A 22,951-nucleotide genomic window follows, 5' to 3' on the forward strand; every position below is an offset into this window, starting at 1 on the left:
TTGTCCATGACTGTATATATATATATATATATATATATATATCAAGGTTATTATAGTTAACTAAAAAACTAACTCAATAACTAAAACTAAAAGGTTGTAAGAAAAATGAAAACTAACTAAAACTAAATTTTTTGTTGACAAAACTAACTAAAATGAAATAAAATTAGAGACAAAGTCTCTTTAGTTACACTCTTTGACAGCAGAATACTGTCTGACATGAACCCCTAGGTCCGGAGAAAAATTCACACGATAGTAAATTTTTGTTGTTGAGTTGTATACAAACATGAAAAATGAATGAATAAAATAAAAGGTGAAGAGCCCTTTTGGGTCTGGTCCTTGACAGGTGTGCCATATTGCTAAAAACTAAAACTAACACTAAAACAAACAAACAAACAAAACAAAAAAAAAAAAAAACTAAAACAAAGTATTTTTTTCAAAATCAAACTACGAAAACAGCAGGAAAAACTTAAACTAAACTGAAATCTCAAAAAAAAAAAGGTAAAAACTAAGTAAAAATTAAAACTAATGAGAAATCTAAAACTGTTATAACCTTGATGTAAACTGGTTCAGATGAGAGCGTTGTCTAAATGAATTGTATTTTCAAATGTTTTTATGTAATGCGTTTTTAGTGGCCACTAGTGACATTAAATTTCATGTCTTTTATTCGACCCTTTGGAGTGAGATTTGGAGCAACATTACATCCATTTTTTAACTGCTTATTTCTACCTTGGCACTCAGTGTTTAATATTTAAATTTTTCTTCTCTTTAGACGTCTCTGTGCTCCTCTTTGTGTTTTTTGTGTGGATGTCATGTGCAAACAGCCCTGCAGTCTCCTGCCCTTACAGGGGCATTAAAGAGGAATTTGTATGTGCTAATGAAGAAAAACATGCACAAGCTCAAGGTCATTAGAGGTCAGATATAAATAAAATATTCTGTGTGTAAATTCAGAGCTATTAATAGATACAGTAACATTGTTGCCAAACTTTTAAACCTGAAATAACCTCTTTGTGCTCTCTCTGTTTTCTTCTGATAAAACAATGATATTTGGTTTCACTCTATGAGTCCACGCCTTTATTACAAGAATGTCTTTTTGCATTTCACCTGAATACAACCAGTGAGGATTGAAAAGCTTGACTTATCCTCTAGCAGCAGTCTGCAGTCTTCATCAGCTATGCTGTCTGAACTGGTCTTTACATCTAATCTATTATTATTGTTATCATTATTATCTAATGAAACATTAAAGTGCTTTATTAAAAATGCTTAGTGCATTTAAGCCAGTGTAGAATTATTGATGTCAGTATTTTTACTTTATTTAAAGGGCCCTTTTTTCATTACTTTTAATTTTAAAAACCCTTGTGTCCTGCTACTAAGCTCTTTCCTAGAATGAGACATAAATTCTGCTCTGGTATTTTTGCCCCTCACATTTGGTCAGATATGTCAAAGAATAAAACTAAGTGAGAAAGAATTTTTGCCAAATAGTAGCTAATATTTTATCTTAATATGACTGTTTTGAAAGTATTTTGGTTAATGATGGCTGAACAGATTTTCTCAGTAAACTGTTCTTTGCTGTAATTTAATTTGTCATTCATTTATCATGTATGTCTTTTGTTCTGTCTTATGCCCAGGATACTTCACTTCTGGTTTGAGGAATGCTCTTATTTTGAAGGGCAGCAGAACGCCCAGCTTTATCACCAGTTTGGTGAAAACTTAACAACAGCAACAAAAAAAAAAAAAAAAAACAGAAAAAAGTTAAATGTTCAGTCTCAATACTGTTTAAATGCAAGTTTTGTTATTTCAGTGCTGATACCTCTGAATCTATGGTTAACACTTCAGAGTGAAGGAGACACAGGAGGCCGATGAGAGATGAAGAGTGAGCATTTGTGTGGTTGTGTGTTTTCACTCATGAGAGGAGATAAGCAGTTTAAAGTGCAACTAAACTTTAATATAAGAGAATATGAACAAAACTTGGAAAAGATAAAACACATAGAAATGACTGTGGGGTGGTCAAAATATGATTGATTAAATTCAGTTAATATTGCAGCTCTATTAGGGCCTCATTATTACCCGGAACAGTTGCCTGCATGCTTTCTGCTTAAACTTTAGGAAATATGTTTCTGGAAGCTTTTAGAATCACAGTGTTGCATTTGAAACATCAGAGAACAGAGCGGTACATTTACAGTCACACATACTGTACACATTATCATCACACTGGACAGTTTCTCATGAAGTTAAAGGCCTAATTATAGTTTCTTATCACACTGCAGTCGTCATGTTTGCCTTTATTGAAGTGTAAGAGTTGTACAGTGTGTTATCGCCTTAGAAACAAACAAGATTGTGATTTAAATCTTTGCAGAGCAAGCTTATGCTTTGGGATGTGTACCTTTCATATTTGAACCGAAAAGGTACCGATGCCGGTACCTGTGAATCGGTACCCATTTATGGTACTTTTCTGTGTATGTGATTGTTACGGCCTCTTAAAAATTATTCATTTAAACCGGGAAAAAATAAGACTCGTATCAAAAGAGACCATAACATATATGAAAGGACACAGACAAATGGTTTGAGTTCCAAAATAATCCAAGCTTTATTTTAACAAACAGGTCAATGAATTAATTAAACATTAGTCAAATCAACGAAATCAAAAGGGCTGCAGCCGCCGGCCAAAAAGAACAAAAGAGGGGTGGTGGACGTGGCTAACCACGCAATGGGCCATTGGACCAGCCACCACCCCTAACTAAAACTACCTAGCCAAAAGAACCAACTATTTAATCAAGAAAAGAACACAACGAGAAAACAGGACTACCAACGACTACAGCCAAACTAAAACAACAAAACCCAGCAATCTAAACATGCCTGGGGAGGGAGGAAAAGGAGAACGGGAAACAAAACGCTTGGTTAAACCGAACGAATTAATACTAAACGAAAAAAGAGTTACTCAAATACCAAGAAAACAAACCTCCTCACACGCTTCTCCATGAGAGTGTCACAGGTGCCTGGCCCAGCTCTGCTCTCTCTGCTCTACCATGTTCCTCTCCCCTGCCACTCTAATACTCCCCCTCCTCCACCCTGAGTGCTAACAGCACACAGGTGTGCTGCAGCCCACAGGTAGGGGTTGGAGGGAGATCAGAGAGAGCAGGGAGAGAGGAAACATGCAGAGCCAGGCACACGTAACAGTGATAATAGGTGTTATTTGGTTCACAAAACTTCTGAATTTTAGATATTTATTTCTCAATATTAAAACACTATCAGATATCCAATATATCAAAACGACATCAAACACTGTTTGTAATGTAACGTCACAAGTGTTTTTACAAATTAGCTACTCCAACATGAAAAACCTAAACTACTATAACTACCCAGTGGGTTTTCTTTGTATTGTACAAATTAAATCCCAGCCCTTCTCCTTTCCCCTCTGTGTTGGGGTCCATGGAGGGTGCATAACTTTAGAACAAATGAGGAGTCAAAATAAATAAATAAAGGTATATATTTTGAGAATTAAATGACAAACTACAAATGAAAGTAAATTGTTACCTCCACCAAGGAGGTTATGTGATCGGGTGGGTTTGTTTGTTTGTTTGTTTGTTCATTTGTTAGCAACATAACTCAAAAAGTCATGGATAGATTTCATGAAATTTTCAGGAAATGTCAGAAATGGCATTAGGAAGAACTGATTAGATTTTGGGACTGACCCAGATCACTGTCTGGATCCAGGAATTTTTTTAAAGGATTCTTTACTATTGGGAGATAGGGCCAATGGCAGAGGCCTTTGCTGTTACCACTTCACACCAGGAGATGGCAGACATGAGTAACTTCAATCCCAGCAGCATGTTTTTGGTGTTTCTATTCCAAGTTGTGGAGTTGATAGAGTTTGAAAGACACACACCCGGTCGAGGAGATGAGTCGGAGCGTAACAGAGAAAAAGACAGCGAATTGTAATGAGAATACTCACAATGCTGGGAGGAATAGAGGAATATTCACCCTCTGCCATGACTTTGAGTCGTCCGGTGAGACCATGGGTGCTTCCGCCATGACAGTCCACACGTAGCGAAGCCAATGCTTTGCCTCACCGTGTCTCCACACCACCGGGGAGGGAGTAATCGGAGAATTAGATTTTGGGAGTGATCCGGATCAGGAATATTTTTAAAGGATTCTTCACTATTGGGAGATAGGGCTAATGGTGGAAGTCAGTGCTCTCTGGGTGCTTTTCTAGTTTCATTCTGCAATGAAAATGAGCAGTGAGGACGAACCTGTGGTGCTGTCACTTCTTAAAAATCTCTCTTGATCCATCCATCCTGACAGAGAGCTTCATATTCTCCAAGTTGGAGAGATGGAGAGCAACTTTTAGTACGCAGTCATTCTCGGCAATCTGTACTGTACCTGGGCATGTTTGGGCTTAATTCAGTCTCTGTTTGGTGGCTGAGAGAACAAAGTTGTGCCTTTATTTGGTATATTTCTATGGTTGGTATCCACATGATAAATGGGCAAACCACAGTGTTTAAAGTGCAGCTTGAGTGTGAGAGAGGGAGAGGGGGTGGGCGAACAATAGAAGGAAGCAGCAGGCTCAGTTTTGAATCATCACGCTGCTTCCTTGGATTAGCAGTATTGCCATGGTAACCCTTGCACTTAGCATCATGAATATTGCAGCGTAATCTACATTAGATTTTGTAGGGATGCATCATAATTAGCGGTACCTATAAATTACCAGGCGATATTGCATATTTTTTATTTATTTTTGTTTTCTCCAATAATGAAATATTGACCAATTAAATCTTGAAATTACGGCGTTTGTTTTCACTCCAAAACAGTAGGTGGTGCTGCAGAGCACAACCACAGACCACATGACCTTCTTCCATTCCTCCAGAGTCCAATCTTTATACTCCCTAGCAAACTGAAGCCTTTTTTGCATGCCAATGATTTGACCCTTCTTAAACAGACTAACATCTTTTCCAGGACCACAGGATGTGTCTTTTGACATGGTTGTTTAAGAAATGAGAAGTTAGTCATTGCATCAGCTGGGGTTAAATAACTTGTTGCCAGCTGAAAGATAATCGCCCATGCAGTAATTATCCGGGAGGCTCGTACCTATTTGCTCAGTTAAATCCAGGTGGCGACTTTTTTTTTTGGCCAGGCAGTGTATTTGATCTGAATAAAACAGCTCTGACATGCGCAGCATCGTTCCAACGGTCAAATACTGAAAATTTGCTGTAGAAGAAGAAATTCTTCTTCACCTTTGTTGTAATTAAATCATCAGCACTTGCTCACAATCCTCTCAAGGCTGCCGTTATCTCTGTCACTTGTGCACCTTTTTTTAACACATTTTTTCCTTCCATTCAACTTTCCATGAATGTTCTTGGATACAGCACTCTGTGAACGACCAGCACCTTTAGCAGTGACCTTCTGTGTCTTACCTTCCTCGTGGAGGGTGCCAGTGATCGTCTTCTGGACATCTGTCCAGTCAGCAGTCTTCCCCATTACTGTGCAGACTACTGAGCCAGACTGAGACCATTTAGCTGATTAGAGTAGAGTGTGACACCGTGAGTCTCCAGTATTGAACTTTTCACAATTTTGTCATTTTCTGAGATACTGAAGTTTGGTTTTTCATTATCTGTAAGCCATAATCATCAAAACTAAAAGAAATAAACACTTCAAAAATATCAGTCTGTGTGTAATAAATCTAAATGATATACGAGTTTCCTTTTTGAATTGAATTACTGAAATAAATCAGCTTTTTTGATGATATTATAATTTATTGAGATGGACCAGTACACTTCTAAAAATAAAACAATATCAAAGGGATCGTGTTCCTGTTAATATGAAGTTGTATTACTGTGTCTGCCAACACAAAAAGACTGAACGATCAAACTATCCCCACTCAGCAGCCTCATCCAGTCTTTATCCCAGGTCATTTATCTCAATGCACCTGGACAGGACACTGACTGAATCAGGCTTGGCTCTGGTAGAAGGGCAAACCTCTGTTTAAAGGATACAATGGTTTCAGGATACAATCCAGGGATGGGGACAATCCAGCTGTTAGTAACTGGACTAACAGAGGGGTCTGTGTGGATGGTGAGTGTCCCATTTCCACAGCTGATCTCACCGACACGTTCATCCATCACTCAGACAGCCTCAGTGGCTCGTTAGCAGATTCATGCAGTCCCTTGGGAACCAGCTAAGGAGTGCTGGGCTAACTTTGTCAAAGGATTTAGGAGTGTGTTAACTTCCTTCCAAGGTCAGTACTGTACAAGGTCTAGAGCATAATGACTGTTTATGTCCTTGAAACATGGAAAAGTTTTACATCTACTCTTGTTGACTGAAAAGTTTTAAGATAAAACTGACTGAATGTTCACAGTCTTGGTAGTTTTACCAGCTGTTCCTGATTAAGGACACATGGCTGTGCTCTAACTTGTTTCCAGGTAATAAAATGGTTCATATTTGCTATTTGTTAAACACCATTTATTTATTTTAACATGAAACAGCCAAGAAAATGTTTTGAAAAGTACGGGCTGCATGTTAAGTCAGTCAGTCTCTGTGTGTGTAGCTAATCATTAATATTATAATAAAGCCTGTATTTACAACCTATTATAATCAAGACCAGCATTAATTACCATGACCAAGTCATGCTTGGTCCTAGGTTCTGTATTATAATTTGTCCACCACAGCCTTGTCTATGTTTAGACTTAACCCCTTAAAGCCTGTTGTATCATATTTGATACATACTTTAATGATACCTCTATCTAATCTATATGATCATAAATTACAAAAAAACTTCTGAATACAATCTAATAAATGATAAAAATGCCCTCAAGTGGATTATTAGTTACCAAAAAACCTAATGTATCAAATGAGATACAACAAAAATATATATGTTAGATTTCAATAGAAAGTGAAATAATTCAGTTCCTAAAAATGAGAATTTTCTGGCTATAGGTTGTGTTTTCAGGCTTTAATGGGTTAAAACTGTCTTATGCCTTGCTCTCAAGTGTCTACATTTTTTAAGTTTCCAGTGTTGGAACAGAATAATAGCAGACAGCTGGTCCATCTTAGTTTTTTTTTTTTTTTAAGGTAGAAATTCTTCATTCAGCTTGATCTTATCTGGCTGAGTCCCTGAGGATTTATGCTCATCAATGACAAATCTACTCTTGAGTTTCAATTACAATACCAGGGGGAAATGGAAGAAATGTGCCTTTTATTCACCAGTACACACACCCATCTGGTGTGTATTTTAGCATTGTTAGTGTACGAGAAGCATGCCGGCTACTTTGTGTTTCCTGACTGGTAGGTTTGTCTGTAACCCCGCCTTCACCTAGCCATTATCTATAATGCTTTAAAACTCCACTCAGGAAAAGCCTGCCCAAAGGGGGATTCAGATCAGAAACCCACCAGCTGTGAGTAGGGTGGCCATTTCCACAGCACCAAAAAGGAGGACATTTTGCAGCACTTGGTGAAGCAAGAATAATCACAACAAATATAACTCTAGTGTATTCCCCACTACAATATAATTTTGTCCATGATAGCAATGGTATCATGATACAGTGATTCTGAGATACTCTGTTCAGTAAAGGACAATTTGATCCAGGACCACCCCTGGCCATAGTGAGGCCCTAAGCAGACTCTGATATGAGGCCCCCCAACTTTGCAATTTAGCCCAAGTTAGTCACATATACTGTAAAAGACAGTTCTTGGTTAGTAAAATTATCATTGATTTTAATGATGATATTCCTTGTTGCAATAATGAGGCTATCTTTAATTTCCATCTGTCTTTAAAAAACAGTGGTCACTTTGGGTAAATTATTTTCATCATAACATTAAGCCCACTTTATTAGCTATCTGTTTTATTGGGGTCTTCTCCTCAAAATTAAACTAATATAAACCATCTGATCTTGCCCCCTTCCACCCCCTCACACCCACCCCTGTACCCCTCCCCTTCCCTCACACACAGCATCTTATCCATTTTGCTTCTTTCTCTTCCTCTCTATGGCCTTTTTTTAAGTTTCTGCTTCAGTGTTTTCATCTTTTGTCAAATCACCTTAAAATATACATTGTCTTTGTTTATTTTCCCCTGCGATCTGATTTTAAAATAGCTGATCAGAACCAGCGTGGAAACTTCATAGAGTTTTATCATAAATTCACAAACTAAAAAATGGTAGAAGTTGACGTTTGACAGGGAGGTTGCAGAATAATGGGTGGATTAACGGGACAGGTGTGATGAAAGTTTCTGTGCAGCAAGTATCAGGAGAGAAAGAGAGGGAGAGTGAGCGGACACTGCGTGCACTTCATTGATCACGGATGGCACTGATCTCTAAAAATAGATATATTTAGGGTTAATTTACTAATGAGACCACAAGGTAAAGTTTAAGTTTAGTCAACATTGTATATACATTACCTGGATCATATTTAACATACAAACACTGGACTGCTGTGCACAGAAAGAGAGGAATAGACAATATGCTGCGTTGTGTTCAGGTGCGTCTCCAGAAGGAGGACAAATAAGTGTCCAGCTTGAGGCTGCGCCAGATGCCAGTCAAGGCATTTAAAATCCGGACCCTCCAGAGAAATGGCCACCCTAGCTGTGAGGAAACAGCGCTACGTAGCTGTGCCGCAACAACTTTACTCAGCCTTAACTAACTTTTAAGTACTGATGATTTTAAAGGTTTTTATGAAAAAAGAACCATTTAATTTGTATTACTTTTGAAGTGCTTATTTTGGACTATTCTTATTTCTGACACTTGGAGTCCCTATAAATGAAAAACATTCTGTGTTTAGCATGCTTTTTTCTATGAACTTGTCTATGACCTGTGTCTATAGCCGATGTCACTAATTAGTGGGCTGTGATCTGTCTGGATCTGGACTCAAGTGCCGTCCAATCCGGACCCGGTCTTACCTAGGATTTCATTATGACGGCTGCCCGTCTGTCAACATGTGCAGCTCTTGCACATTTATGGTGATCTGTGTTGACCTGCACAGCTTCTCTTGACTTAGCAGTAGCTGAACCTGACACTGCTTCTAATTAGATGGTTCACTCAGATGAAGCACTGCAGAAGAAGACGGCACGTGTTTGAGCAGCCTACAGCTTCCACAAAATGTACTTGATGTGACAGAAGTAAAATAGCATGATCAAAAAAATTAATATATTCAGCCCAAGCTATGTCACTTGAAAAATGGCATAGAGCAACACAGTAGCAGCAGGAAACGAGACCATGCACTATGTCAGTGGCACTGAGGCTTACATGCTTTGGCTAGAACATAGCCAATAAGATTTACAGGACGTTTGGTGAGACTTTGGAGAGTGAAGGAAACCAGAGGGGAAGACACACTTTGAAATGGAATTAAAGCAACCCATTTTTGATAAATTAATGTTTACAGGCTGTCGGTACAAAATAATGCTGATACCAATTATTGGCCATATGCCAAATATCACCCTCAATAATCGTGTAGGCCAATAACTGGTGGACCCCTAGTTGCTAGGTTACAAAAGTTGACTTTGACATAAGTTGTATCTGTTAGTTCTGTTTTTAGAAATAGCTTTGTCAAAGGATTATTTCCCTTTATTCAAGGCAGTATCACCTTGAAACATGAACTCAATGTAAAATGGACATTAGCTTGTGTAGTGTGTTTTTAGTCATCTGACTCATCAGACCTCTTTACACCACAGGTCACATTTACCCATTCACATCCATTCACACACTGATGGCAAATTCTGCCATTTAGAGTAACGATCCAAGCTACACACGTGGACAAAATTGTTGGTACCCCTCTGCTAATGAAAGAAAAACCCACAATGGTCACAGAAATAACTTGAATCTGACAAAAATGATAATTAATAAAAATTCAATGAAAATTAACCAATGAAAATCAGACATTGTTTTTGAACTGTGGTTCAACAGAATTATTTAAAAAAACAAACTCATGAAACAGGCCTGGACAATTATAATGTACTCTTAACTTAATATTTTGTTGCACAACCTTTTGAGGCAGTCACTGCAATCAAACTATTTCTGTAACTTTCAGTGAGACTTCTGCACCTCTCAGCAGGTATTTTGGCCCACTCCTCATGAGCAAACTGCTCCAGTTGTCTCAGGTTTGAAGGGTGCCTTCTCCAGACGGCATGTTTCAGCTCCTTCCACAGATGTTCAGTAGGATTTAAATCAGGGTTCATAGAGGGCCACTTCAGAATAGTCCAGTGTTTTGCTCTTAGCCATTCTTGGGTGTTTTTAGCTGTGTGTTTTGGGTCATTATCCTGTTGCAAGACCCATGACCTGTGACTGAGACCAAGCTTTCTGACACCTGGCAGCACATTTCTCTCTAGAATACCTTGATAGTCTTGAGATTTCATTGTACCCGCACAGATTCAAGACACCCTGTGCCAGATGCAGCAAAGCAGCCCCAGAACATAACAAAGCCTCCTCCATGTTTCACAGTAGGGACGGTGTTCTTTTCTTGGTATGCTTCATTTTTGCATCTGTGAACATAGAGCTGATGTGCCTTGCCAAAAAGTTCCAGTGTTGTCTCTTGTCAACATGCAGTTTGGCAAATTTTTATGATTTGTTTTCAACAGTGGTGTCCTCCTTGGTCGTCTCCCATGAAGTCCACTTTGGCTCAAACAATGACGGATGGTGCGATCTGACAGTGATGTACCTTGACCTTGGAGTTCACCTTCAATGTCTTTGGAGGTTGTTCTGGGTTCTTTTGTTACCATTAGTATTATCCGTCTCTTCGATGTGTCATCAATTTTCCTCCTGCAGCCACGTCCAGGGAGGTTGGCTACAGTCCCGTGGATCTTAAATTTCTGAATAATATGTGCAACTGTAGTCATAGGAACATCAGGCTGCTTGGAGATGGTCTTATAGCCTTTACCTTTAACATGCTTGTCTATAATTTTCTTTCTGATCTCCTGAGACAACTCTCTCCTTCGCTTCCTCTGGTCCATGTTAAGTGTGGTACACACCATGTCACCAAACAGCACAGTGACTACTTGTCACCCTTTAAATAGGCCAACTGACTGATTACAGGTTTATAGACACCTGTGATGCTTACTACAGGACACACCTTGGTTGAACATGTCCCTATGGTCACATTATTTTCAATCTTTTCTAGGGGTACCATCATTTTTGTCCAGGCCTGTTTCATGAGTTTGTTTTTTAAAATAATTCTGTTGAACCACAGTTCAAAATCAATGTCTGATTTTCATTGGTTAATTTTCATTGAATTTTTATTTATTATCACTTTTGTCGGATTCAAGTTATTTCTGTGACCATTGTGGGTTTTTCGTTCATAAGCAGAGGGGTACCAACGATTTTGTCCACGTGTGTAATACCCAGTCATATCCACCAGTCAGCAGTGGGAGAAAATTGGGGTGTTTTGTCCATGGGCGTAGCACAGGGGGGAAAAAAAGAGTACTGATTGCCCAGGCCCACAGTAGGGAGGGGCCCTTGAGAAGCCTGCAATGAAACATTTTTATTTATTTTTTCTTAGTGTCATTATTGAATCAAAAGCCACTAAATGAATCCGTCACCAGCCTGCAGTTTGCATCAAATAGAGTAAAATACAATATTGGGGGGCCCCTGCTCCTCCCTTAAAATGTCCAAATGGTGTAGTACAGCGCTGCAAAATAATGCAAGTAAATTTAATTTAACCATAGTAAAAATATTAATTATTGATGGGGAAATAAAGGTTAAAAAATACATTTAAATGCAAAGATATTTGTAAAAATGACACAACATTGGTTGCTTGGCTAGCTGGTTAAGGGGGGCCCTTTGTTATATTTTTTTCTGGGGCCAAAAATCCCTAGCTGCACCCCTGGTCTTGTCCAGGAATACACCAGTATGTGACTGTAGGGTAGGGGAATATAACCCACAACCTTCTGATTGTGAGACCATTGTCTCTACTGAGCCACAGTCTCCAGTAGTGGTGGGAGAGTGGTGGACCAGGGCCCACATGTGGCCCTTTCCTCAATTTATACAACCCACAAGTTAATTTCAAATATCAGTACATCGTAAACATGAAGAAGACATGACACAGTCTGCCACAAAAGTATTGAACAAATATTGATATACGTAATATTCATTCCTCTGGTGGAAGGGTTCAGCAGCAGATCTCTGACTGGTCTCTGCACAGCCCCATACAGGCTGAGCTCCAGAGTATGCAGGACAGCCTTTACTTCACATCAGTGAGTCTTGATGTCAGTTCACTGTTTTTCTTCCTATGGCTGCTATTGTTAGGTGCTGACCTCTGCAGATTTCTAACAGCCCTCGACAAAGTCACATCCTTACCTTTGCTTGTTTTTTTTTTCTGGCTTCCAAAAAAATTGACCCCCCCACAGACCGGTGCCATTGGAAACGATGATCAGTGTTATTCACTTCAACTGTCAGAGGTCATAAAGTTTGAGCTAAGTGGTGTTTGCATGGCTGATCAACCTAAAGATTCTAATTTGTAAAAAATAATCCATGCAATAATTTTAAGGTCTGCAGAAGAGAAATATGTAAATTTACTATACATAATCATAAAACTCATTTTTACCTACTTCCACATGAAAATTATAACAGATAACATGGATGTTTTCAGAAGGAAATAAATGACCCATTATCTGGGTATTTTTATGTCCTGGAAACATTTGGACTCAAACGGGTTAAGCCCTCAGCACCTCCTCTCTCCTCCATCAGTCTCCTCACGCGGGAGAAGATGATGTGCTTTCTCCAGCTCCCCTTTTTTTCCAATGTATTTATTTACCCACTTATACAGGGAATAAATCAAGGTCAGCACACAATGCCACACACGGCTATTAAGATTCATTGTAATGCAAATTCTCCTGCACTTCATTGACAGGTACTGACACACCAGCCAACACACACACATTCACACAGGAACACAGAGGCACACACATTTACCCACCAACAGATTCTGTAAACAGGAACCTAAAGAAGAGCAACCAAACACACAGGGTGTTTTTGCACACCATCAATACCTCCCCCTCTCCGTCTTCATTTCACCCGTGTGTTAAGCAACCATATCCCTTACTTTTCCAAAATTATTTTTTCTATCATGTCATAGTAAAGTAACATTTCATAGCTTTCCTGTCCTGGACTCTAGAGCAGTGGAGACACGTTCTCTGGAGTGACGAATCGCGCTTCTCCATCTGGCAATCTGATGGACCAGTCTGGGTTTGGTGGTTGCCAGGAGAACGTACTTGTCTGACTGCATTGTGCCAAGTGTAAAGTTTGGTGCAGGGGGGATTATGGTGTGGAGTTGTTTTTCAGGAGCTGGGCTTGGCCCCTTAGTTCCAGTGAAAGGAATTCTGAATGCTTCAGCATACCAAGAGATTTTGGACAATTCCATGCTCCCAACTTTGTGGGAACAGTTTGGGGATGACCCCTTCCTGTTCCAACATGACCGTGCTCCAGTGCACAAAGCAAGGTCCATAAAGACATGGATGAGAGAGTTTGGTGTGGATGAACTTGACTGGCCTGCACAGAGTCCTGACCTCAACCCGATAGAACACCTTTGGGATGAATTAGAGCGGAGACTGAGAGCCAGGCCTTTTCATCCAACGCCAGTGTGTGACCTCACAAATGTGCTTTGGGAGAATGGTCAAAAATTCGCATAAACACACTCTTAAACCTCGTGGAAAGCCTTCCCAGAAGAGTTGAAGCTGTAATAGCTGCAAAGGGTGGACTGATGTCATATTGAACCCTATGGATTAAGAATGGGATGTCACTTAAGTTCATATGCGAGTCAAGGCAGGTGAGCGAATACTTTTGGCAATATAGTGTATGAGTAAATACAACTGTTGTGTTTTCTATACTCATACCAAAAATATTTTTATGTTTATGCATCTCCTTCGTAGCCCGTTGAGCCATTTTGCAGTTGAACACAGTGCATGGAGGGGAAATTCATCATACCCTCTGGTTTCAGTGTGGTCCTGAAAAATCTTCATTTCAAGGGCATTTCAAGCCCTTACACCTAGCCCTCGATTCAAAAGAGAACTGGGACACAACTTCACCTGACATAAACACCCAAAACCAAGGGGTATGTCCAAGATAAAGGTAAGGGGTAGATTTTTGTTATGGTGTTGGTGTGGCTATGAAAAAGTTGAACAAGCTGGTACCAGGCAAAGTGCAGAGCTCTGCTCTAATCAGTCAATCATTGATTAGACATAAACATTTTTTAACCCTCAGAGGTTCCTGGGACCATTTTCTGTACATTGTTTTTTATTTTCATGCCATTCTGGCTGTGCTGAATGAATAAAGCTCAAATATGCCAGAGGATATTAATTTTTAAAGGTGCAGTGTGTAATATTTAGCCTAGTAGCATTTAGCTGAACAAACTTGGTAAAATAAAGCAAAACATTTCTAAGACGGTCTATCTAAATAAGTGTTTAGTCGTCTAAGTTCAAAAATAGCTATTTTGAAAAAAAAAAAAAACAACACAGAATAAACCTTTAATTCATACATAGGGAGGGTCCCCTCCATGGATGCTGCCATCTTGGATTTTTTACATGTTTCCATGGTAACATAGAGGAAAAAAGGATAAATAAAGTTATTCTATTGTATTGTATTCACATTACAGATATACATTAAATTCAACTGGTTGCCACAGTTTCCAGCAGAGAAATGCAATCTAGAACCCACTTCTAGATGTTGATATTCAGTTTTACACACAGCACCTTTAACACATTTTTTAATGGTTGTATCAGTTTGTTAAATTAGTTAAAAATGGCTAAGCTATGAAAAAAAACTACAAATTCGTTCTTTCAGACAAAAAACATTTAAAACCATTGAAAAGATCCCACATTCATCTTAACTTAAACTAATGCATTCCTTAATGTTAAGATTTTATTTTGTGCTACTGGCCTTCAGTTTTTAATTTTTGTATTAGCTAACCAGATACTGCTACTTTTTCCCCATTGCAACAAAATTGAAGGGTTCAAATTTCCAAAATATAGTTATTATTTTATATGTATATTTCAGGCTGAAGTAGCTTTACAAGATTGACTCATGTAAAGTGGAGAAAATATTAATGTATCATATTTTTACAGCAGTTTTTGGGAGGTGGCTGATTTCTGCCCGTAGGAACAAATTAAGTTGGATTTTAAAGGATCTCCTGAGGGTTAAATTTACTCGGTTTAACAATCATCTTAGTTTTAGTTTACCTGAGAAAGAGTAACCCATACTCTTATATGGTAAAATACAAGAGAATACAATCACCTGAACTTTAGAGAGCTTATAGAATAACAGGTCAGTGTACCTGTCTCTGCCCTCGATGCTTTTATTGTGATACGCTGCTGAACTGATACCAACTAAACCAAAAATATAGATCTTAATACAGACGTTTGTAATTTTGACTTTTCTTTGCTATCATGTTTTCTTAAAATCATGAATATTTATTGAACTGATTAACTGATACTGAAGGTATCATCTTTGTTCAAAGATGTCGAATGTAAATTAATGTGTCCATAAGAGGGTATGTTCAGAAGTGAGGCCTGCTTCAGTTCATCTACACTTCACCCCATTAAGGTGTTAGATAAATGCCATATTTGGTCTGAAAGTTGATGCCATCAGGAGATACGGTGCTAAGAAAGACTGTAAAGACTCTTTATGTAATGGTGGATATAATTTAATACTACTAGTTCTTGACTTTCTTTAAAGGTTACATAATTGATCTTTTTATGTCTTTATTTCGGTTGTAGTTTTTTTTAGGATTTTTGTCTTTTTATTACTCCACTGTCCAGAGCACTAAATCTGTAGCACAACAGAAGTGAAATCCCAAACAGGCTGAAAGCCTTTTCTCCACATTTTCACCTGTGAGATAAATTCATGTTGTGTATGGTTACTGTGGCTGTGTCAGACATCCCTTGTATGTTGGTTTTTCTTATATTATCATAACCTTTCCATGTTTGTGTGCAGGATTGTATGTATGCGTGTGTAGATCCTCTGTCAGTTTCATCAAAGCGCTCTCTGCCTCTCTCCTTGATGAGCGAGCTGTTCTGATGTTTATCGTGACCTGCTTTCAACTCTGGAGCTTCACAAAAAAACATCAAGGGATGGAGGGATTAACGGGATAAAAAGGAGGACGAGAAAACAGTCTGGGATAAATATTGCAAATAGAAATACTTTTTGGCTCTCGCCAGGGCCCTAACTTTGACAGAGGGCCACTTTGTGTCTTTGTCCACAACCACACACAGCCGACAGTGTGAGTGTGTGTGTTTGTGTGCATGCACAAATCAGAGCATCTTGTTTTATTTTATCAGTGCTAATGCAGGTTGGCCATGTGTTAAGAAAGGTAAGAAAGAGATGCCTCCATGTTGGCATGTGGGCAGTGAGAGGTGGCGGGGTCGCTCTGGGATGCTGGAGATCACTGTTCAACCCTCTTGAGGTGTCGTGGGACTAACTGGATAAAACACAGATGAAGGAGGGTTCCCCCTTGACAACCCTGGTGAAGTGCTGGTTTCTTGCCGCCCATTGGTCAGCACGGTTGACTTGTAATCCTAAAGGCTCCTAAACACTGGGTTTTCCGTTGACATTTGCAAACCCTCACAGAGCCAAAACAGGGTGACACCAGCTGTGGTGGGTCAGCTGAATCTACTTGTTGCTATTGTATGCTATTCTACATGGCTTAACTATGGCAGAGGGGCACAGCAGCAAAGTTTGTATCCACCGAAGAAACAACTGAACTCAGCAGTGTGTGAGCATTACAAGTTTACAAAGGATGACCAGGGACATACACAGGACGACAGAGCCCCCGTCTGCAAAACCTGCTGTAAAAAAAAGGTTGCTGCGAAAGGCTCAAGTACCTCAAACTTGCTTTAGCATCTCTGTGATCACATGATCAATTAGTTCTGCAGTTACAATTTAGTATTTTACTACAACATAATAAAAAAGTAAAACGCTGCATGTTGTCAGGTTGCATTAGTATTATTCAATGATTAATGAAACTCCAAAATAAAAGTTCAGTCTGATATTTTTAAAGATATCAAAAACAAAAATTATAACAAAAGTAAAAAAAAAAAAATAAATAAATAAATAAATAATAATGATAATAATAATATTGATGATGATGATGTTGGTGATAGTAATATAAATAGAAATATAGCAATAATAATAAAAATGTCACAAAACAACAATAATGATAGCAATAATCGTAATAACATCCATAATAATAATGATAAATAATAATTATTATAATTATTCATTATTATTATAAAACAATAATAATAATAATGATAATATTAATGATGAAGCTGATGATTGTAATAGAAACAATAATATAATAATAAAAATATAACAACAACAACAATAATACTGGCAATAACAATAATCATAATAACAACCATAATAATAATAATAACAATAACAATAATAAAATTATTATTAGTAGTAGTAGTAGTACAATTTTTGTTGTTGTTGTTATAGTAATATAAATAACAACCATAATAATAATAATAATAATAGCAATAACAACCGTAATAACAATAATAAAGGAAAAATAATAATATAGAAAAACTGGCATGTTGTTTAATATCAATAACACCTCAGTCATGCCTCACATTAGAGGCATTAAAATCACTGTAAAGATTTTGTGAAGGTGACTTCATGTAGACAGGTCCTGCAGCCTGTATATATATATATATATATATATATATATATATATATATATATATATTTATTTATTTATTTATTTATTTTTTTTTTTTTAAAGGAAAATAGCCTGTATTTAATTTCAATCATATTGACTGTTTCATTTAAGTATTTATTTTTAACAGTAAAAGGAAGCAGTAAATATAGTTCAAATTTTTGACAAATGTTCATGTGATTCTACAATTAAAATTTTATGAACTAATGCAAAGTAATGGTGATAATCGTGAAACCGAGATTGAAACCAAAATGTTTAATTGTTGAATCCTGAGTCATAGTGAACATTTTCATTGTCATGAAGATGGCGCTGTACAATAAGATCATTTTTATAGTAATTCTCTACCTGCTTCTAGCAGCAGCAGCCTTGCATGAGTGTAAAGAAGACAGAACTCTTGTTTATAATGTCAGGCTAATTTCTAAACCATGACTGGAAAGGACTACTGCTATTATTCTTGCATTTCTCAGCATCACAATGATACAGCCGAGTACTGAGGTCTTCTCTAAAGTCACTGTAAACTATTCACCTGCGGTTGTAATATGATTCAGGATGATGTGGGTTTAATAACTTTTTCATTTACTTTCCCTGTGTGTCAGTGATGGGCTAAAGTTTCTAAAAGCTTCCCATCTAGTACAGTTGTGGCTGAAGAGGAGCATGCTATGCTCACTGTGCACTGTATGTTGATCTGGCTTGCTTCTCTCATAACTTTTTTTCCTAATGTGTGGGTTTTTGGCTTTTTAGCACCTTGCAGGAATATCACATACCACTGGAAACTTTTGGGAAGGTTTACCAGAATAAAAAAATGGATGCTGTCCAATCCTACTACTGAATCTAAAAATATCTCAGCAGCTAGTCCAGAGTACAGCCTAAATATTCTCTTGATTATAATTTCACTCATGTAAGTTATCCAGTTCCAAGCTTCTTTCAGCACCGATGAAGTCCGAGCACCTAAAACAGTCTCTACAAGCTTAACAAGGAAAGGTTACAAACATGTGTGAATTAACTTTCTTTCGAAGCATAAATTACCCTGCAAGGAAGAGCCAAACCTGTGTCTGCTGCTGCTGCTTTTTGTACGAGTGTATGCAAGGTTTACTCCTGCCCCATTTAACATAGCGGCAGCCTATTAACTGCTCGGAAAGAGAATATATTTATCAGGGCTTCCTCCATTATTAATCAGTGTAGAGTTAAAAGTGAATATGTATCAGAGGAGTTGAATAAGGTTGAAACAGGGTCTGGATTTGGAGAGTCCCACTGGGAGTATCAACAGTGCAGAGCCTTTTCAGCCCAAATCTGAGCAGAAAGAAGCATGACTTTCATCTCCCCTGCTACGCCGTCTCTACGGTTACAAGGCCGGTAATTATACATAGATTTGGAGGAGGGGGGCGAGCGAAGGGGAATATGTCCTAAAATCAATGCTTTGGGGGAGATGACACACTTTAGAACAAGTTGAAGCAGTAATAATACGCACAGCTTGCTATAGGAGTGTGATTCATGCCTTTCTGGCTACACTCTATATTTAATCATGGTCTCAGTAATTATGGGAGTGTAGAGCACTTCCCTGCAAGCTCTCTGTTTACTCTATTCATTCTCACCCTCTCTCTTTCTTTCTGCAGCCTGTGAGGTGGGCTTCTATAAGCCAGTGGCGGGAGATGGCCTTTGTGGTAAATGCCCTCAGCACAGCCACTCTGAGACCAGGGCTGCTCTTTCCTGCCCCTGCGACTCCAACTACTACCGAGCAGCAGACGACCCACCAGCAGCTCCTTGCTCCCGTAAGCACAAATACATTCTTTAAAAGATCAGCGAACCGCTAAGGCAAAAATACCTCCAAGCTTTTCTACAGCAGCCCAGGAATGATGTCAGACTGTCTTTACCTTTAAAAATGTATTTAATTCAGCCGGTGATGAAACATGAATGAACTCAAACCTCTATTTCTGTTCTTCAGGCCCTCCATCTGCTCCGGTCAGTGTCATCTCCTCAGTCAATGGGACGTCTGTGAATCTGGAGTGGGAACGCCCTCTGGATACTGGAGGTCGCAGCGATCTCCAGTACAGCGTGTCATGTCTGAAATGCTCTGGGGAAGGAGGGCCCTGTGAGGACTGTTCATCCTACCCAGGAGGCACTAGTGGAGGGAAAACAGGAGCGAGTATCGGGGTCGGGGGAGGAGGACTGGTGGAGCGTACCGGCACTGCAGCTGTTCGATTTGTTCCCCGGCAGAATGGCCTGACAGAGCCCTGGGTGACGGTGCTCAATCTGGTGGCTCACACCAACTACTCCTTCCGCATCTCAGCCATGAACGCCGTGTCACACCTGAGCAATGAGCCGTCGCTTTACGCCATGGCCAACATCACAACAAACCAGGCAGGTATGGTTCAAAACAAAGAGGCTTAATCTGCCAACTTCCAGGCTTCAACAATTTCAAGCATTTTTCTACCCTTATCTTGAAGTGTGCTTTTAGCTTGTCAGGTACAAAAAAGTAAAAGTTGTTGAGAAGTCAGCCTACAGGGTAGAAAAACCTTTTCTTTTAAGAGTATTGACTTTTGGCTGCAGTCAGTACCAGGGTTGCTGGTATCCTTAAAATGTCTTAAATTTGGTTTTTGAAATTTAAGGCCATAAAAAAATCTTAATTCCTGTGAGAAGTATATTGACTAAGACATGCTTTTATCCAGTCCTTAGTTGTTTTTTTTTAAGCATGTTTGTCCATGTTAGAGTTAACGGCATCTACAGCAGCGCTGCCCGATCATAACCTGTGTCCATCTGAGAGCATAAGCCCCGCCCCCTCAGTGTGAGCGGGGTCAGAGACAAGTTTTAATAGTTTTGGATTTTTCAATAGTTTTTATTTTCATTTCTTTTCACTTTTTTTTAATTCAATTTCAGTTTAGTTTTAATTAGTTTTTACTGCTGGTTTGATAGTTTAGTGTAGTTTTTATTAGTTTAAGTGTTAGTTTTAGTTTTTTCGAATACATGACGGGGCTGAGGGATCGTCATACATTTCTTAAAACATATTCAAACAGGCTACTCTTCATTTTTTTTATTTTATTTGTTTAAATATTATTTTTGAATATAACTCCAGACATAAAACTACCTCTGTATGAAGTCTTAACCAATCAATTCAGACAATTTTACACCCCCGAGACTCTGGTGTAGGTGCCAGTCAATATGGTTGTGTCAAATATCAGTCACTCATCAGTAAGGGTTAAAATTTCTCTTTGCTCTCCTCCTCATCTCAGAATATTTGTCCCTTTCTTAACCAGTGTGCTTCATCCATCCATCAATTGATTTTTAGTGCCATGGCTTGAGAACACAGTGGTCTTGTGTTGACAAATCAGCAGTTTAGTGTTATAGCAAAAGTCAGATGTATGTATGTCATTGGGCACGTTATGGACTGATTAAACACAGTATATGGTGATAATTGAACAGTAAAACCATGAGAAATCATCTGAAAATGAATCAAACCAGTCGCTGATACATGAACAGAGTCAGTTAGAGCTAGCAAAGTTTCAAATTTGAAAGTGTATCCATAAAAAACATTTTAAAAGTTATCTTGTTCAACATTTCACTTATCCCATTTTTTTGGTAAAATCCATAGATAATACTTTTTAATTTCTGACTTTATGTAAGGTTAGCTGTAGATAGTTTTTATTTTTTGTGAGTCAAAGCAGTAAACAGACTTCTCTGAAGTAACTTTTGTTTTTATGAAACTGCTCATTTAAAAATGACAATGTAAAAAACAGCAAATTCAAGCTCACAGAAACGAGAGATTAACAAAGGCAATGTTGATCTTCTGTAATCAATAATCGTGGATTTCTTACTGAATTTCCACCACAAATTGTTTCATGAACAATTGCGCCCCCCCTTGTGACCCAATTGTTGAAAAACGTGCGCTAAAGTGCCCTTTTGGGAGCCAAAACACGTGCTAAAGTGCCCTCTTGGGAGCCAAAGCCCATGCTAAAGTGCCCTCGGGAGCCTAAACGCGTGCTAAAGTGCCCTCTTGGGAGCCAAAACGCGTGCTCAAGTGCCCTCCTGGTTGGCAAAACACACTAAACTGCCCTCTTGGGTGGAAAAAACACACTAAACTGCCTCCTTGGCTGGTTAAAACATGATAAACTGCCCACTTGGGTGGCAAAAAGGCATGTTTAAGTACCCTCCTCGTTGGCAAAATACACTAAACTGCCCTCTTGGATGAATAAAACACACTAAACTCTATGTATACTATGAAATACTATGAAACATTACTGTTGCAATGACTTAAATGCTGGGCCCTTTTCTGATCTATATTGAGCCAGAACTATATCTCACAGAACCAGTTTGGATTATCTGGTGCTAATATGGTGTTAAAATGCGCTACAATACAGGAAATGGCATCTACTTAATTGAAAATGTTCTGGGGGAAGACCCCCAGCCCCCTAGGGATTTATTTATTTATTTCTGCATGTTCTTCACAGTCCAACGTTGAATTTACACAGTTCTTGTGGATGCTGATCCTAACTACAAACTAACTTGAATAGTCTGTCTAGTTAGTCTGTTTTAAGGCTATATAATGTGCCATTTGTATAACGTATAAACATGTCGTGAAAACACGTGAAACTTAGTGTCCTCTTCAGTGGCGAGAATGCACTGTATGTGCCTTTTTTTTTTCTTTTCGCCCCTGTCCTTGAAAAAGTCTGTGCACGCCACTTATTATTGTGTACTTTGATTAAATTAAACCTCAGTGTTCCAGAGTTCTTTGCTCAAAAATGTGAACAGTCTACACTTAATTGAATAGGTCTTCCTGACAAAGGTGTGGTTCTCCCTCTTAATTAGGATCAGATGAAATGGATGGATGGAATTCATGTAAATCAATTAACACAACTATACACAGACTTAAAAAACATTTACAACCTATCAGATAAATGAAACAGTGAAAAAGATTTAGTACAATAAAAGCAATAAGGCCCTGACCGGAAGCAAATCAGGGACCTTCTTGCTGTGAGGCAACAGCGCTAACCCCTGCACCGCCATGCAGCCCTAACTTAATACATGTTTCTGTTATTTATTAGCTTTTTTATGTGCTTGCACTTTTCTGAGTAATTTTTAGAATCAGTTTTTTTTTAACTTTCACAAAAGTATTTTTAGGTAAGTATTTTACTTCACTATTTTTTAAAATGCATTCAGTATTGAGTTGAAAATAAATAAATAAATAAAATGAGGATGGCCAAGATTTCTGCTAGCAACATGAAACAGAGCAGTAGTCTGGCTTTGACGACACATAACCGTCAGTACTACATAGTGAGAGAATTTATATTATAAAAGGGTCAGGTATTTTTGGATGGCTTTTTTTCCCTTAATA

At 38.4% G+C, this 22,951-nt stretch overlaps 1 protein-coding gene across 3 annotated transcripts in view; it reads left to right on the forward strand.

The window, feature by feature from the left end:
- Positions 1-22,951, forward strand: part of epha8 (eph receptor A8) — a 228,663-nt gene that overhangs the window by 157,735 nt on the left and 47,977 nt on the right. For all 3 annotated transcript variants that reach the window (XM_041782786.1, XM_041782784.1, XM_041782785.1), the window contains exons 7-8: positions 19,239-19,394; positions 19,568-19,987. In XM_041782786.1, the coding sequence (XP_041638720.1) occupies positions 19,239-19,394; positions 19,568-19,987 (576 nt within the window). The remainder of the gene's footprint in view (positions 1-19,238; positions 19,395-19,567; positions 19,988-22,951) is intronic.

The sequence above is a fragment of the Cheilinus undulatus genome, linkage group 3 (genome assembly GCF_018320785.1).
Source record: "Cheilinus undulatus linkage group 3, ASM1832078v1, whole genome shotgun sequence".
Taxonomy (NCBI): Eukaryota; Metazoa; Chordata; class Actinopteri; order Labriformes; family Labridae; genus Cheilinus; species Cheilinus undulatus.